The 14286-nt window shown below is 40.1% G+C and overlaps 1 protein-coding gene across 1 annotated transcript; it reads right to left on the bottom strand.

Moving 5' to 3' along the window:
* Window positions 1–11388: 11388 nt before the first annotated feature.
* On the bottom strand, window positions 11389–13631 carry LOC103802768 (interleukin-9-like). Its single transcript, XM_009075290.1, has 5 exons — window positions 13524–13631; window positions 13386–13430; window positions 13267–13293; window positions 12491–12619; window positions 11389–11496 (listed from the first exon to the last, which is right to left on the bottom strand). The coding sequence occupies exons 1-5, from the start codon at window positions 13629–13631 to the stop codon at window positions 11389–11391; spliced, it is 417 nt and encodes a 138-aa protein (XP_009073538.1).
* Between the last annotated feature and the right edge of the window lie 655 nt (window positions 13632–14286).

Here is a 14286-nt window from a genome sequence, read left to right as displayed (position 1 = left end):
GCTAAGCCAAATAAGTCCTGTGTTGCAGCCTCTCCCTTTAAAAGCTTAGTTGTTATTCTTATTTAAAACCCAGATACTCAAACTTTGTGATCAAACCCTGCACCTTTAACAATTTAAACTTAACTGAACAGACTAGAGCAGTGAATGACGCTCGTGCCCAGAAAGTGGGTTAGTATGTCAGGTTTGCTGGAGGCATGTGAGCTGCTCTCCTGGACACCAGCAGCTGCACAGGCAGGAAACAAGGAACAACGTGTCTTAGGAACACAAACCACCCAAGTTCCTTGGTAAAAGCTTCCAGCATCCACATTGAATCTGAAATACAATTAGGGAAAACAATGGTTTATTTATCTGCCTGTTTGCAAATGCCTTTCTTTGTAAGAATAAGTTAAAACATGGCTTTATATGGATAAAGCTTTATTTTTAGAAATGCAGAAACAACAGCCTAATATTATCTCTCCAAAAATAAGCATGAATCACTAAAAGGACTAACTCCAAATATGTTGCAATCCAACACCTTTGTTTAATTCTCTGATTCTGGAAGATGGTACATTGTAGATGTTTTATATATGTGCTAGACATAAGCCTTTTAGGCAAAGTTGTACAGTTAACAGTGCCCATCAAACTGCAAAACAAGTGTAAGAAAATTATTATGCAGGTGCTGCTTGTATTTTTCTGTAGAAAGAGCTACCACAAAGATAGAGTAATAGTTTTTAACTTGTCTTAAAATAAACTATACCTGTGGTATACTGTAGGCACGTTGTTCAAACCCCATTGGACCAATGTAGTTTAATATATTTTTAAAATAAATATGTATATACACGCACACACATATATATAATCTCTAGCTAGCAAAGACCAGTTTTGCAGCCATTAACTTTTTGAATAGGGCTGTTAATAACTATTAGATTATTAATGTATTAGTGCTGTGACACTTTTGATAGGTAACTCTGCCCACTAATCTGTAAAACGCAGGTTATTTGATCCTCTGACACAGTATTATCTGAACAGAGTTGAAAGTAACTTGCCAACTACTTCAGCTTCTGTTTACTGGTGTTGATGTATAGATCACAGTGTGGCTGACCTGAGTAGTGAAGTCCTCTAAAATGACCATATTCACTTAGGTTCTGATAAATGTCTTTGAGTTGAGCACACAACAAAATGTCCTTAAGATGCCATCTGTAATAATTTTGGTTACCTGTCTCCACAGTGAGAAAACACAAACCTTGGAGGACTAAGGCTGTCCAAAGTAGGCAGCTGAAGATTTGATTTGCTCAGAAAAATAGCTGATAATAGAAATACCTGGTAATAAGTTAGTACCTGATGTAGCAGCAAACTTTTTGAGCTTTAATACTAGAAAAAACTTTGTAGTTTTATATCTGAGTTATAGTTTGGAAAGTCTGCCTGTGGAGTCTCCAGAACCCTTTTGGAAGATTTCAGAGCAGGCAAGCAAAATTTTGGACAAGGATGGGCCTTTTTCTGCCACTGTCGAGTGCTGGATTGTTTTCACAGATTTGAGAAAATCTGTTCACCCAGTTGGCATGAGGAGGAAGTGGGTTTGTTGCAGCTCCTCTGCCAGGAAGGAAAATTCTAACAACAATAATGCTTAAAAACGAGATTTCAACTAGTTTCCTCTGCCTTGTTTGGATTTTATCTGTGAGGCCTGTGATTCGTGTATAGATAACATAATATTTTAGCTTTAGCAACCTCATCCTCCTTTTGGATTCATTTTCTCTGACAGTCTTTTCCAGAGACACATTCCTGTTATTTCTTTTCTGTACTATGCACAGAGTGTGTATTTTTTTATTTATTTTTGTCATGTTAGACCAATGGCCAGTGAACAAAAAATTGCAGAACTGGCATGTTCTCTGCACTTTGAATTGCTTCTTTGCTCTGTAAAGGTCTGTATTTTTAAATGCATATGTTGTGTGCACTTTCAGATGTTGCTATAACACCCCTTGGTCACAAGAGGGAACTCGCATATCAGTCTCTCTGATTTATTTTTGTGTTAACACTCAGGACTCCACAGATAAGTGATACTAGGATTTGCATGTGTGCCAGACATGCAAGTGGGCATTTACAAATCTATGTTATATACCCATGCCTTTTAGTTACCAAAGGGAAACCATTCATACAGATAAGGAACAATAACCCTAGCAGGCATGACAGCAAAAAAGAGCCATAGAATGACCCAGAAACAGGTTTTTTTACACTTAAGGATATACATGTTACACTCACAACTCATGGGTTGTGGCTTATCTGTTCCCACTCTGCAGTTCTGTAATTTCAAAAGTGGTGCTAACACAGTTATCAGGACAGGAATGGAATGGAACAGAACGTTATCCTTCTGTCAGAGCCTGACCAGCTAGGATTATTCACACCAGAATTTTTGAGCAGCCCTTAGTTTTAACTGTTTGCCTTTCACCTCTGCAGAGAGTCCTTTGCTAGCCAAATGTTGACTGTACTTGGGATCTGTTCCAGAACTCATGGTAATTAATGTATATGCTTATTGTTTGATTGTTAACTGCATTCACTAAAGGAGAAGACTCAAATACTAATTCATTTTCAATTTCTGCTAGATGCCAGTGGCAGCATTGTGGATTGTATCCAATCTGCTCAGGGCTCATTTTTCTAAAATAAATAAAGCTATAAATCTAGAGCTTTTAAAGCTGACAACTAACATTGTCCTCAGAACTTGGTGACCCGCATCTTCCTACACTGATGTTCCACTGATCAAGCAGTTACTCATCAATCATGCTATTGTATTTGCAAGTTCCTTCAGGAAAGCAGATGTTAAATGCACCTAATAATCTGAGCACAGTATAGGAACTTTTTCTGGAAACCTTAGTGCTGTTTCTGGCCAACCCGTAGACACACACCTGTGCATAGTTTACAACAGAATCCCTGACTGTTGAGGATCTGGATTTGTTGATATTTGAGTTGTAGATGCTCAGGGTGGTTGGTTTCCTAGGAATTGTTGCCACCTCCCTGTGTGAAAGTGGACTAGCTTATCTCACTGCTGCTACTGTTGAAATACAGCCTCATGGAGAACATCCCCACTGTCACTGGTGGCACTGCTCTAGGTGCAGCTGTTGTTGGACCACACATCAGTGATGTGTTGCAGTGCATTTGGAGCCCTTGATTAAAGAGGAGGTGTCCTGCACCAAAGGGCTGATTCCTAGAAGAACTATTATGTATATTGTCTGGGATTTGGGAGGAGATGTTTAGAGAGATGTGCAAGTTTCAAGAAGCCCAGCGTGGATTCTGTTAAGCTGAATCTTGTTTGTGCAGTGAAAGTCACTGTAGATAGAAGTCAGATTTCCTCACTTGGGCTTGCTTACTGAGTCATGAATCATGTGGACATCTGTCAGTTTTTATAGATGGTGCAGCTGCTGGTCTTGTAACTTCGAAGGGAAGATGATGCACAACTAATTGTCTGTAATCTGCGCATCTGATTTATTAAACAGTCTAATTATTAATTTAATTGCACCACACCTGCATACCATTGTCCTGTTTGTTTGACTTTGTGGGATAACAGAGTTTGCACAATCTAATTTTTGAGGTCTTGAAAGTCTGGGATTAGTCCAAGAAAATTGCAAGTAATAAGGTGAGAGCTCAAGCCAGGTGTTACAGTCAAGAACAAGACTCATGCTGTTAGTATTCAGCATATGGTGCCACAGCCTGGATGTAGGCACAAACACACTGTCAGAAAAGGGAAGACCCTCTCAAGGCTATATCCTTTAACTGCTGTAAAATTTTGTGCTGTTGCTCCTTCTGGAGTTGGTTTGTGTCTCGATGTACTTTTAGATTCCCTTTACTGCTGTATATGTGTCTTTTTGTAATATATCTAACCAAATTACAGGACTGGATGGTTCTTAGAAAAGAGAATGTGATGGCATACTGGTCTTATTCTGTGAGTCTGGGCTCTAGCCAATCAAATCCTTGTGGATTTATTTGCAATATCTGATCTCCCAGCGTGATCAGGAGTTTTGTTAGGTGTGACTGCCACTATGTAGTGAACAAAGTGTAAAATAAAACCTAAGCACACCAATAACTGAGCTTCCTCAGAGCCAGAAGAGTGCCAGCTGTAGAACCATGTGGCAGGGGTTGGTTGATTCCAAGAAACTTGGAGGAAAAATTAAATGGGAACAAAAAGCACGTGGTCTTCATCGTCTTCATTATTAATTCTAAGGTTTTCTCCGAATACTTAATTCAAAAATAGGAGTTTTTCCTTGGTTTTCAGTTGCTGAAAATGAATAACATTTCTGTAAGTTTTCCAGTGAGAACAAGAATGGATAAATACTGCTTGAAAATAGTTTTGTTTTGAGGACACATCAGTTAGTATGAAAAAAAAATCATAGATCCATCCATTATATTTACCATGCCAGACAAGATTCGTAAGAAATCATAATTCTGCCAGGTTTCCTTTCCTCGTTGATAAATCTGAAAAGATGAAGACTGTTGCCACTAGTACTTACCTGGGTATTGATTGAAAAGATTCTTTAATGAGTGATTACTTTTAGGTGGGGCAATTTCCCATCCTGCACAGCCCCGTGTTTCCTGCATAGGAAACTGCTGAACACAGCCAGGTTGTTCCAAAGTCCCAGGCATTTTCTGGTCACTGCATCACCTCCTGGGGACAGCTGGTAGGAAAGCTGTCAGCGCTGGTTGGTATCTTATAACCACCACTTCCCTGCAGAATTTTTGGACCTCCTGTTGATATTATTTTCAGTCTACTTGTCAATAACTTCGGTTACTTTGTTTATAGCAGGAATTCTGTCTGTATTTTCACTCTGTGCATTCTAAATTACTTCATTGGGTATTTGTATTCAAGAGTGACCTCTGCTAAGACATGTCATTTGATAAATATCTCCTGTATCAAATGAGGACCAAATTAGGCTTCCATATGCTTCCATTTGTTTCTCCCTGATGCATCTCTAATGTATACATCCAGACAGAGCTTTTCCTCACTCATTTTGTCATAGGTCCTCTTCCTTATATTAAATAAATATAAAATAAGATTGAGACAAAATTCTCTGTCCATTTCTGCATCTAGTATTGCCTTGCTGCCTGCAGTTGAGGGATTGGCAGCAGAGCCTGCAGCACACACCTCCTGTGCCTGCTTCCCCACACTGCCCTGCTTCCCTCATGGTTTCCCCTCATGTAAGGGGATTTCTCAGTTTATTGCCTGTGAAACTCTGGTTCCTCATAATCAGATTATTCCAGTGCACAAGCATTTTCGACCTGCTGGAGGCAATTAGCAGCAAACAGAATTTTCAGCAGTCATCGGGATCTTCTGGCCCTCTGGTCTGTCCCAAGGTTTGACACAGCTAAGCTGGGGCAGGGTGGCAAGGACAGCTCCAGCAACAGCACTGAGCAGCAGCTCCCACCTGATCCAAGAATTCTGCTAGATTCATCCCTGGAAATGTTCCAGGCCAGGTTGGACAGGGCCCTAAGCAACCTCTTCTAGTGGAAGGTGTCCCTGCCCATGGCAAGGGGTTGGAACAAGTCCTTTCCAACCCAAACTGTTCTATGATCCTATGGTTCTTGCCAGTTCTTTTTATTTTCCTCATCTTTGTACTCCTGGTAGATGGGGGCATTATATTGAAATATGCAGAGTATGTGCTATGTACATAGAACTTTTCTGAATTGCACAGAGATCAGTAAAAGGATTATTGGAATGCTGAAACCTGCATTAAATTATCCCTTGCATGCCCATCTTGTCCTCTGTGGCCCATCAATGTCACAGAGTTTGCAAGGAACAGGGAGACCATACTTTAAAACTCTTAAATTTCCCTTGCCTGTTCCCCAAAACAGTTGTTCAACTTTTGCAGCCCCAGTCATCCACCAGCGAAGGGGTCATTGGACCCTAAATTCCTGTTCTCTTAAATCCCTGTGAGATGTGCTACAGCAAGTAGTTTTTAAGGTGCTTGCTTCGAAATACATCATAGGAATTAAATGCATTTTTGCACTTTTGCTTCCTTGTGAATGCCACAGCCTTTATTCCTAACTGCAGCATATAGCTGAAAATACCTTGTGGCCAATGGGGATCTTCACTGTTTGTGTTTTCCTTTCTCTTGCACTTTACTTAATCACCTGATGTCAGGCATAGGGAAGCATGGCAAAATGAGAGCGAGAAACTTTTTCTGCCCCTGTGGAACAATCTTGTATATCAATGGCTGATTTATATCCTGCCTGAAATCGATGTCAGACAGAGTATCTCTTTTCTCTCCCACAGGCTGCTTGCGAAGTCAGAACTAAGCTGATCACTATCTGCATCTCTTAAGTCATGATTTGCCTCTTATTTTCCCCTTTTACAATTCCAATTTTGTGGGGAGTCAGGGGAAACTCCCCTCACTCCTGGGCTTTTTGTTGACTTATTGGGAAATATTTATGTAGTCCGAAAGTTATCAAATTAAAAACTAGCAATATGAATGCAATAAACAAATCAGGGTCATCTGTTTTCATATGAAGTCTCTTGATGATGCTGTTTCTGATATGAGTATAAAGAAATCACACTGGTATTTCACATGGAAAATTAAAGTAGTTGCTTACTTATTGATACTTTGTCTAGAATATAAGTTGATATAAGTTTGGGGTTGCTTCATGTATTACTTCATTGCTAGATTTAAGATAGCAGAAGCAGTTCAGACACATTGCTCATTTGTAAGCACATTTGACATTTTGTATGTGATTCAGGAAAAAAAAAAAAAAAAAGCCAAACAAAAAAACAAGTAAAATTATGGCAATCACAGTGTTGTGTTAGGGAAGCTTTTTGCCTTCTCTTTCCAGCCCTTTCAGTCCTTTGTTGCCTGAGCTGTGCTGCTGCTGCTGAGCTCTAATCCAGTCTCTGTCTCAACAGGAAGAAGACAACATTTATCTTGTATCTCAGTGGTGTGAACATTCAAGATTGTTTACAGAAGTTCATGTAAGATGACAAAAGATTTACTCTTTGAACACATGCAAGTTCCTGTACAGAGTGTGTGCCCATGAAGATGCTGCAATTTGTGGATCACCTTGGCTGTTTCCATGAGAGATGCACATAGAGGTCCTGGGAATCTTTAATACTAACTTTTGAAGATTTATAAGTTGACTGAATCAAAAGTGGAAGACCAACAGAGAAGATGGGAAGGGAGCTATAACCAGCTATGGGCTGGTGTAGGCTTATCTGGGACTGGAAATGTTGGTTACTTTGGCTTTAGTCTTTCCCAATAGCACCATCTGATATTATTAATATGGTCTACAAGCAAACACTGTCAGTCTCCAGACAATTGTAAAATGCAGAGTTTTGGGGAGAAATGATTTCTCCATCTCACTGAACTATTTTTTCCTTATTTTTCTGTAAAACTAGAAGAGTGAGGCTTGTCCACATGCCTCAGGAGGGTGTCGTGAGGATGAGTCAGATATGATCAGCTATTTTCTACAAACATTGAAAGCTGCTTTTATATACCAAGTGTGATTTATGGCTGGGAAGCATTTGAATGACAGCCTAGTGCCTCTGCTTCCCATAGTATGGCATATACCAGACTTATTCTTACAGGGATGTGAGAGAATAAGGGAAAAACAACAACATACAGGTGCAGTGGGGCAGTTCTGGTCCCTCCAAAAATATCTTCAAAACCAGTGTTTATGCTTTTGTCACTGGAGACAGCTTGTGGAATCATCAGCACTGCATAGGCTTGTCCTGCAGCAGGTCATGGAGGGAGGTAAAATCAGACTGGAGCAAAAGAGGTTTGGTTCTGCTGCTGTACTTCCTCTAGGATAAGGATCCCAGCAGAGACTCCAGCATATAAAGCTCTCCTAGCTTCTGAAGACCACACTAGAAGTTTTGTAACATCCATGCTGCTAAGTGGGTGCCCAAACTAAGAACTGGAGAACTGCAGATTTTGTGAATGAGTTTCTGGTTGGCTGCTGTCAGCAATAAAACAAAGCAAAGAAAGGGTTATGTGCTGGCTGCTGTAACAGGATTGGGAAAATTCTTTGCAGAAGAGTAAAGTAGCTTCTCAAGTGCCTTTGGCTCACTCATAACATGCAGTTTAGCATTACTTCATGCTAATGAGGAAAATAATGTATTTGTGGTGGCATGTGATAAGTAACTGGTCTGCACATTCCCAGCAGCAATAAAACAAAGCAAAGAAAGGGTTATGTGCTGGCTGCTGTAACAGGATTGGGAAAATTCTTTGCAGAAGAGTAAAGTAGCTTCTCAAGTGCCTTTGGCTCACTCATAACATGCAGTTTAGCATTACTTCATGCTAATGAGGAAAATAATGTATTTGTGGTGGCATGTGATAAGTAACTGGTCTGCACATTCCCAGCACTTTCCTGAGACTTTCCTGGAGAGGTGCTATGTACAGAGATAACAGTGTTACTTTACACTTTGCAGAAAGTAGCCACTCCTGCCCTGCATCTTCAGTTATCTAGGGTTTCTGTCTCTGAAATCTTAAAGCAAATAAGTGTCCAAGGCTCCTTTTCCTGGAGTGAGGTGTAGAAGCCAAGGCAAGTGTGGAACAGTGCACACCTGAAAACAAGCACACACCTTGCCATGGGCTCCTGGATAGGTTTGAATTGTTGGAAAAAGGGTTGTTTCCTGAAGTCACAGTCGATTATCAGTTCTTTGTTGTAAATCTGTTCCACAATGCAATCGACTTGTGCAGACAAATCGTCTTACATACTGAATGTCTGACCTTCTTCACCTCCTCTGTTCCCCCCTGCCCTATGCCACATCCTCTCTATCAGAGCATGCATGCTAGAGAGCTGTCAGAGAAAGATAATTGAGATAACAGAACAAGGTACTTGTTACGGTAATTAAGTAACTCAATGCATTAGCTGCCTTTTGTTTTCATCTGTCAGTTGCCCAATCCTGTTGTGAACCAAACTCCAGAGCGAGAAGAGAAACAAACTCCAGAGAGAAGAGGCCCAGGAGCATTTGCTGGGTCCCACATCTGCCCAGAGGTTGGCCCAAGGCTGGCTAAAGGAATGTTCCAGCCTGCCAAAAGACATCCTTCCACAGGCGACCCTGGGTCTTGCAAAGCCTCACAGGGTGTGGAGTCCCACAGAGAAGATCTGAATACGCCTGTGGGGAGCCAGAGGATGAAAATACTCAAGGATGGAGCACTGCCATAATCCTGAACTCTAGATCACAGGAGTTTGGGGAAATTCACCAGTGCAAGCAAATACTTTGCATCACATATGCAAGGAGTATGTGTTCAGTGGCAATCAGCAATGTTGGGACTTATTTCAGGTTGCACAATTCTGCACTGAATGGTTTAAGCACACAATGATCCTTTCTGTCACATGGATGCAAACCAAGGCATCAGATGAGGAGATATTTTGCAGATGTATCTTCTGCAGTTTAGTAAGTTTGGTTGTTTTTTTTTCAAATTCTGTGCAAGTTTCCTATTACTGTCTTGCACAAGGGACTTGACTGGAACCTGACTGACTACATTTCAGTCTTGCCAGACTATGTTGGGCAAAACTGAATTTGTGTTGTGCCTTTTGCTTGTATTTCACCATTGCTGTATCAATTTCATAAAGTTAATGAAGTAATTTGGGGAATAAAAGTATTAGACAAAGAATTTTGGTTTTCTTTCAAGCTGCAGAAAACATAGGTTTGAACTGCACTCCTAGGACCTGGGAAGTCTTTTCCTCATCTATAAAAATCAATCAACTCTTTTCAGATTTTTTGCTAGAGATTATGGCTAGACAAAGTCCTGGTGAGCTGCACACACAAAGATATGAAGAGCAGAATGTCACAGAAACGTTGAAATAGCTTGGATTTGTGCTTGGAAAATATTAACAAGACTGAATATCAATTTGATGAGATGATATTTAGAAAATTGAGATCTGACATCATAGATTCAAGAAGATAGGTGGATGTTAATGAGCCTTTTTCTTCTGTTCAGGGCCAGTAGCATATGTAAGCATTTGGCTGATTTGTCAGAAACATGGATGATTTTTTTTTTGCACTAGAATGCTGAAAAAAGAAGGTTATTAAAACGTTATTTAGCAGAAAGCTGGCTGAGCTGAATGTGGAGTAGAAAATGTAGGAAGCTATGAAAATATGAGAAAGATGAAATGCTTGGTTTATTTTTTTTTTGTTTCATCTTCATACCACAGAAATAGTCTTTGGTATTTTAATATTTAATATTTCTTTGTAATATTTTAAGCAGGTGGCAGAAACACATGAGAAAATGCTTTTGATATATTACATAAATTTACCTCCTTTTACATAGTTGTATTGGATGCATTTTCTATAATCTTGTTCTGTCTTTTCCCCAAGCCCATACAAATGGAAAGCTTAAGAACAACAATGCAGTTGTTGAGCATTTCCATCACACTATTGATCCCAGAAACATGTTAATCCCATCAGTGAAAGAAAGAAAGGGAATTAGATGCCTGTGTCTGTTGCATGAAGTCTGAAAAATCCACCCTACTCCAGTGGAGGTGGTGAAAATGTGAGTCCTTGGAGGTGTTTTAAGATCCTCCATCTCCAAGGCCAACCCTGTTAAAATGCCTCATCTCTTTTGTTCCTCTCTGAGCCACAAAGGAGATGAAATCTGACCTTCTCTCACCTGTCTGGGATTTCCCTTCTGTGAAGAAATCTAAGAAACCACTAGTAAGGCTGGAATAGGAGGCTGAGATAAACATCTCCTCTTAAGTGTTTGGTTTGTTTTTTCCAGCAAAGCTCCTTTCTTGACACTTCTGTCGAGCTAAGTGGAGAGGTGTTAGAGAAGCATAGATGAGCTCCTGGCACTATGGAAAGAACTTCAAAGCCACATCAAATATGTTCTAAGAAAGAAACAGTTATCCACAACACATTCCACACACATTAAAAACTTGCTCCTATTAAGAACCTGTAATTAACGCTGGGTTTGGTCTTGCTTTTGGATGCTAAGTTGTTCATAAGTTCTCTCTTAGTGTATACTTAGAAGAAAAAATAGTGGCTATGGGCAGGAAAATTGCAGCCTTGCAAGCAAGAAGCTAAGTGACTTATTCATGGTGTGTAGATATTGTAAAAAAAAATGCTGCAGAAAGAAAATGCAAAATTTTTGTTTGCATCTCAAGTCCACAAATATTTCTTGTGCAGTGGTCAGGGTGTGCATTTTGCTGTAGCATCTCACATAAATGAAATTGTTGGACTGGAGCTTTGCAGAAGCATTTGGACACCCACTGGTATGAAAACAGTAGGTTCAAACCTTTCATCAAGTCCAAAACATAAAATGAAGACAAATACTTTTGGTACTCAGGTAAATTATAATTTTATTGATTTATCAGTTGTTATTTCTACCTTTTATATTTCAGGTGGACAATAAATACAATAAATAACTTTTCTGTTCCCCCTTCTTTTCAGAGAGTTTGGAGGTTTTTTAAAGCTTTATTTTAAAAAAAAAATTAAGCACTGGATTTACTGAATGCTTGGTAGGTTCTCAGGATTTTGTTCAGAAATTCCTTCACATTTCCTTTGGTCTCATACTGGCATTGATTCTCACGTGCCAGGCTCTGTGATAAGAAAGAACAAAGATTGGGTTAGCAAAGATTTCATAAAAAAAATAAAAATTTAGATGAAACAGTAAAAACACACATTATTTGGAGCTACGCAAGGATGTCAAAAACAATTCCTAAAGAATTGTTCCTTGAGCAGTGAGTGTAAGAGTGACTTTTCATGGTGACTAAGAAGGTGGCAGGTGGACTGTCTTGTCTTTATAGCTGAAGTAATTTAACCCAGGCTGTTTCAACCCAGAAAACAGGGCAGATAGTATGAGAAGCTGGGCAAGACTAGGGCAATGGGTCTGCTCAGTGTTGCAATGCCATCCTAACAATACTAACAGAATTGCAAGTTTGAAGCAGCTTGAAGAGCTGGAGCCACTGCATCATCAGCATCTTCTGTGTCTCCTTGAATTAAACAACAGCTTTGCTCCTTACATCAATAAAGGATGTTTCACTGCCTCGGAAGAGGCACCTGGGGATCCAAGAGTCTTCCTGAGCATCATCATGAGTTTGATGATGCTGCAGGTCACAGCAGTATTTCATGCCCAAGAATTGTTGCAGAAACTGCAGCTTAGGTAGAATTAATGCTGCAGAGGAGAAGGATGCTCTGCCTACCTGGCCCCAGCCAAGCAGCTTCTTCACATCCACCCTCCAGTTTTATATCACAGTTACTTAGTGTCAAAGCACATTTTGAGGAGAACAGAAAAGCTATTTAAATAACGCTCTTCTCCCAGATATCTATGTTGGAAGATCCTCATACTAAAAGGGTTTGGAGAAAGGAAAGGGCACACTGGGGTCCATTTCCCTCCTTCCTCTGCCTACTTTAATAGCTTTGCACTGCCTCACACACACTGCAGTAATCATATCTGGCTCCTGCACAAAACAAGTACTTAAAACACATCTGAAATTAAGGAAACACTTATCTACAAATGTTTAATTCTATTAAAAAAATACTTTCTTTTGTAAAAGATAGACAAAGATCTGTAGAAAAGTAAGCAAGTCTTACTTGGCAGAGGTTTCTATCCAGTAGAGACTGAAAGGTCAGATAAAGCCTTGTAATAACTGCATTGGAAGATTGGTTGTTTTCCATCAGGTGTTTGGTTCCTTCTGCAAAGCATGCCAATTCATGGCCAGGCTGTTAAACAAAGGAGCCATTAGAAAAAGCTAGAATGCATTTTGTGTATGCCTACAGAAAAAAAATAGAAATATGCATTCCTAAATGTGCCAGCATGTCAGTTAAATGTAATGTATTTTGCCATCGCTTGAAAACTGGTACAAGAACTTTAGGAGGTTCGAAAATAGTGAATCCTTATATATGCCATAAGAAATATACCTGTCACATCTCCGAGAAAAACCTCAAACTGTAAAAGTAACCTCTCTGATTTATAGTTTCAGCCAATGCTGGTGTTTCACCATACCTGAGGAGGCATAAAACAATTAAATAGTGCTAGATACACCTAGAGCTAAGTCTGGCCCAGGTTCGCTCAGTAGTCAGTCATGAAACAAGGTCTTGCAGAGGTTTTCAAAGCAAGAGCCTCTATCTCTTGATGTGTAAGTCAAGCCCACAAAGGACTTTTGCCTGATTCTGGGCTTGGTTCTGATTGTACTGTGATGGCAGAGCTTGTGCTTCCCTCCCCACTGCTACTCATCAAGCTCAGTACTGCCACTACTGCTGTATTAAAATCCCCCTCATAACTGAAAGCAAAAGTTTTATAAGGAGCAAAGTGTACAAACTTAACCAACCCTTGAACATCTACAATAGCTTTAAAAGAATACACTTACCTCAGGAATGGGAAGACATGAACATGACTGAAAATGAAAAGAGTGAACGTTAATATCCACCATTGAATGCAAGAGTACAAGTTTGTTTAGTCTCATCTTCTCCAAAGCCAGGTACTTACACTGACAGCTGTCTGCCTGCATGGGCAACTCACAGAACTATCCCCCTGTAAGAACACCAAGGGAAAAATCAGTATTTATTAAAAATCTCTGCACAGACATGCATTTTTACAGAATGAAGGTGCTAAACAGCCACTTACAAGCAGGCGCATTGTATAGCGGATAATTTCCTGGACACTGCAATACTCTGCTTGCACAGAGAGCAGCAGACAAGAGAAGAGTATGTATGACAGCATGCTGGCATTCATGTGAACTCAGTCTGATGGGTGACAGAAGAACAGGAGGACACTCCTTTTAATTGAGTCTTCACAAAATTCCCATTCTAACATGGAAAAACCCAATTATAAAACCGATACCAGGTGCCCACTATTTTTTCCCACTAGCTTGGACAGCATTTTATAGAAATCAAATGTGGAATTGAGTCACCTACGGCAGTGACTTTTCTTTAGCACTGTGGAAATTCACAAATGCTCCTCAGAAATGATTAATTTGAACATTATGGTATCACACCCCAGCAGGAAACAATGGTTAAAAATCTACGAAAGCTTTTTTTTTTTTTCAGATGTGGGTTTTGTCTCCTGCACTTATGTAAATTACAGTTCCATGAAAGCAAAGAGACAATAATGTTCAGCATTGCCAAAGTTCCTGAGAAAGCAAACTGATGTGCTGCAGAGTAGCTTTCCCCTGGATTCAGAACTGGACCTTGCTCAAAGGTAGCTGGTGATACTGCAGGGGGCTGTGGAGCAGACAGACAAATGGATGGAGTAGTGAAGCAGTGCCTGGACAAGTTGTCCCACTGAATTACAGCTGCTGCATCCAGAGAGTGATCCCATAGTCCTTGACTGTGATCCCACCTCTGCTGAGTGCACATGCACCAATGTGCAGCTAAGGATGGGACCCTCA

Source organism: Acanthisitta chloris, unplaced genomic scaffold (assembly GCF_000695815.1).
Source record: "Acanthisitta chloris isolate BGI_N310 unplaced genomic scaffold, ASM69581v1 scaffold11275, whole genome shotgun sequence".
NCBI classification, from domain to species: domain Eukaryota; kingdom Metazoa; phylum Chordata; class Aves; order Passeriformes; family Acanthisittidae; genus Acanthisitta; species Acanthisitta chloris.
This window is presented reverse-complemented; position numbering and strand designations above follow the sequence as displayed.

Coding starts and splice junctions, on each gene's coding strand:
- LOC103802768 (XM_009075290.1), bottom strand. CDS start 13,631: ATGAATGCCAGCATGCTGTCATACATACTCTTCTCTTGTCTGCTGCTC. Junction 13,431..13,523: donor GCTATACAATGCGCCTGCTT/GTAAGTGGCTGT, acceptor GTGTTCTTACAG/GGGGATAGTTCTGTGAGTTG. Junction 11,497..12,490: donor TGGATAGAAACCTCTGCCAA/GTAAGACTTGCT, acceptor TTCTTATCACAG/AGCCTGGCACGTGAGAATCA.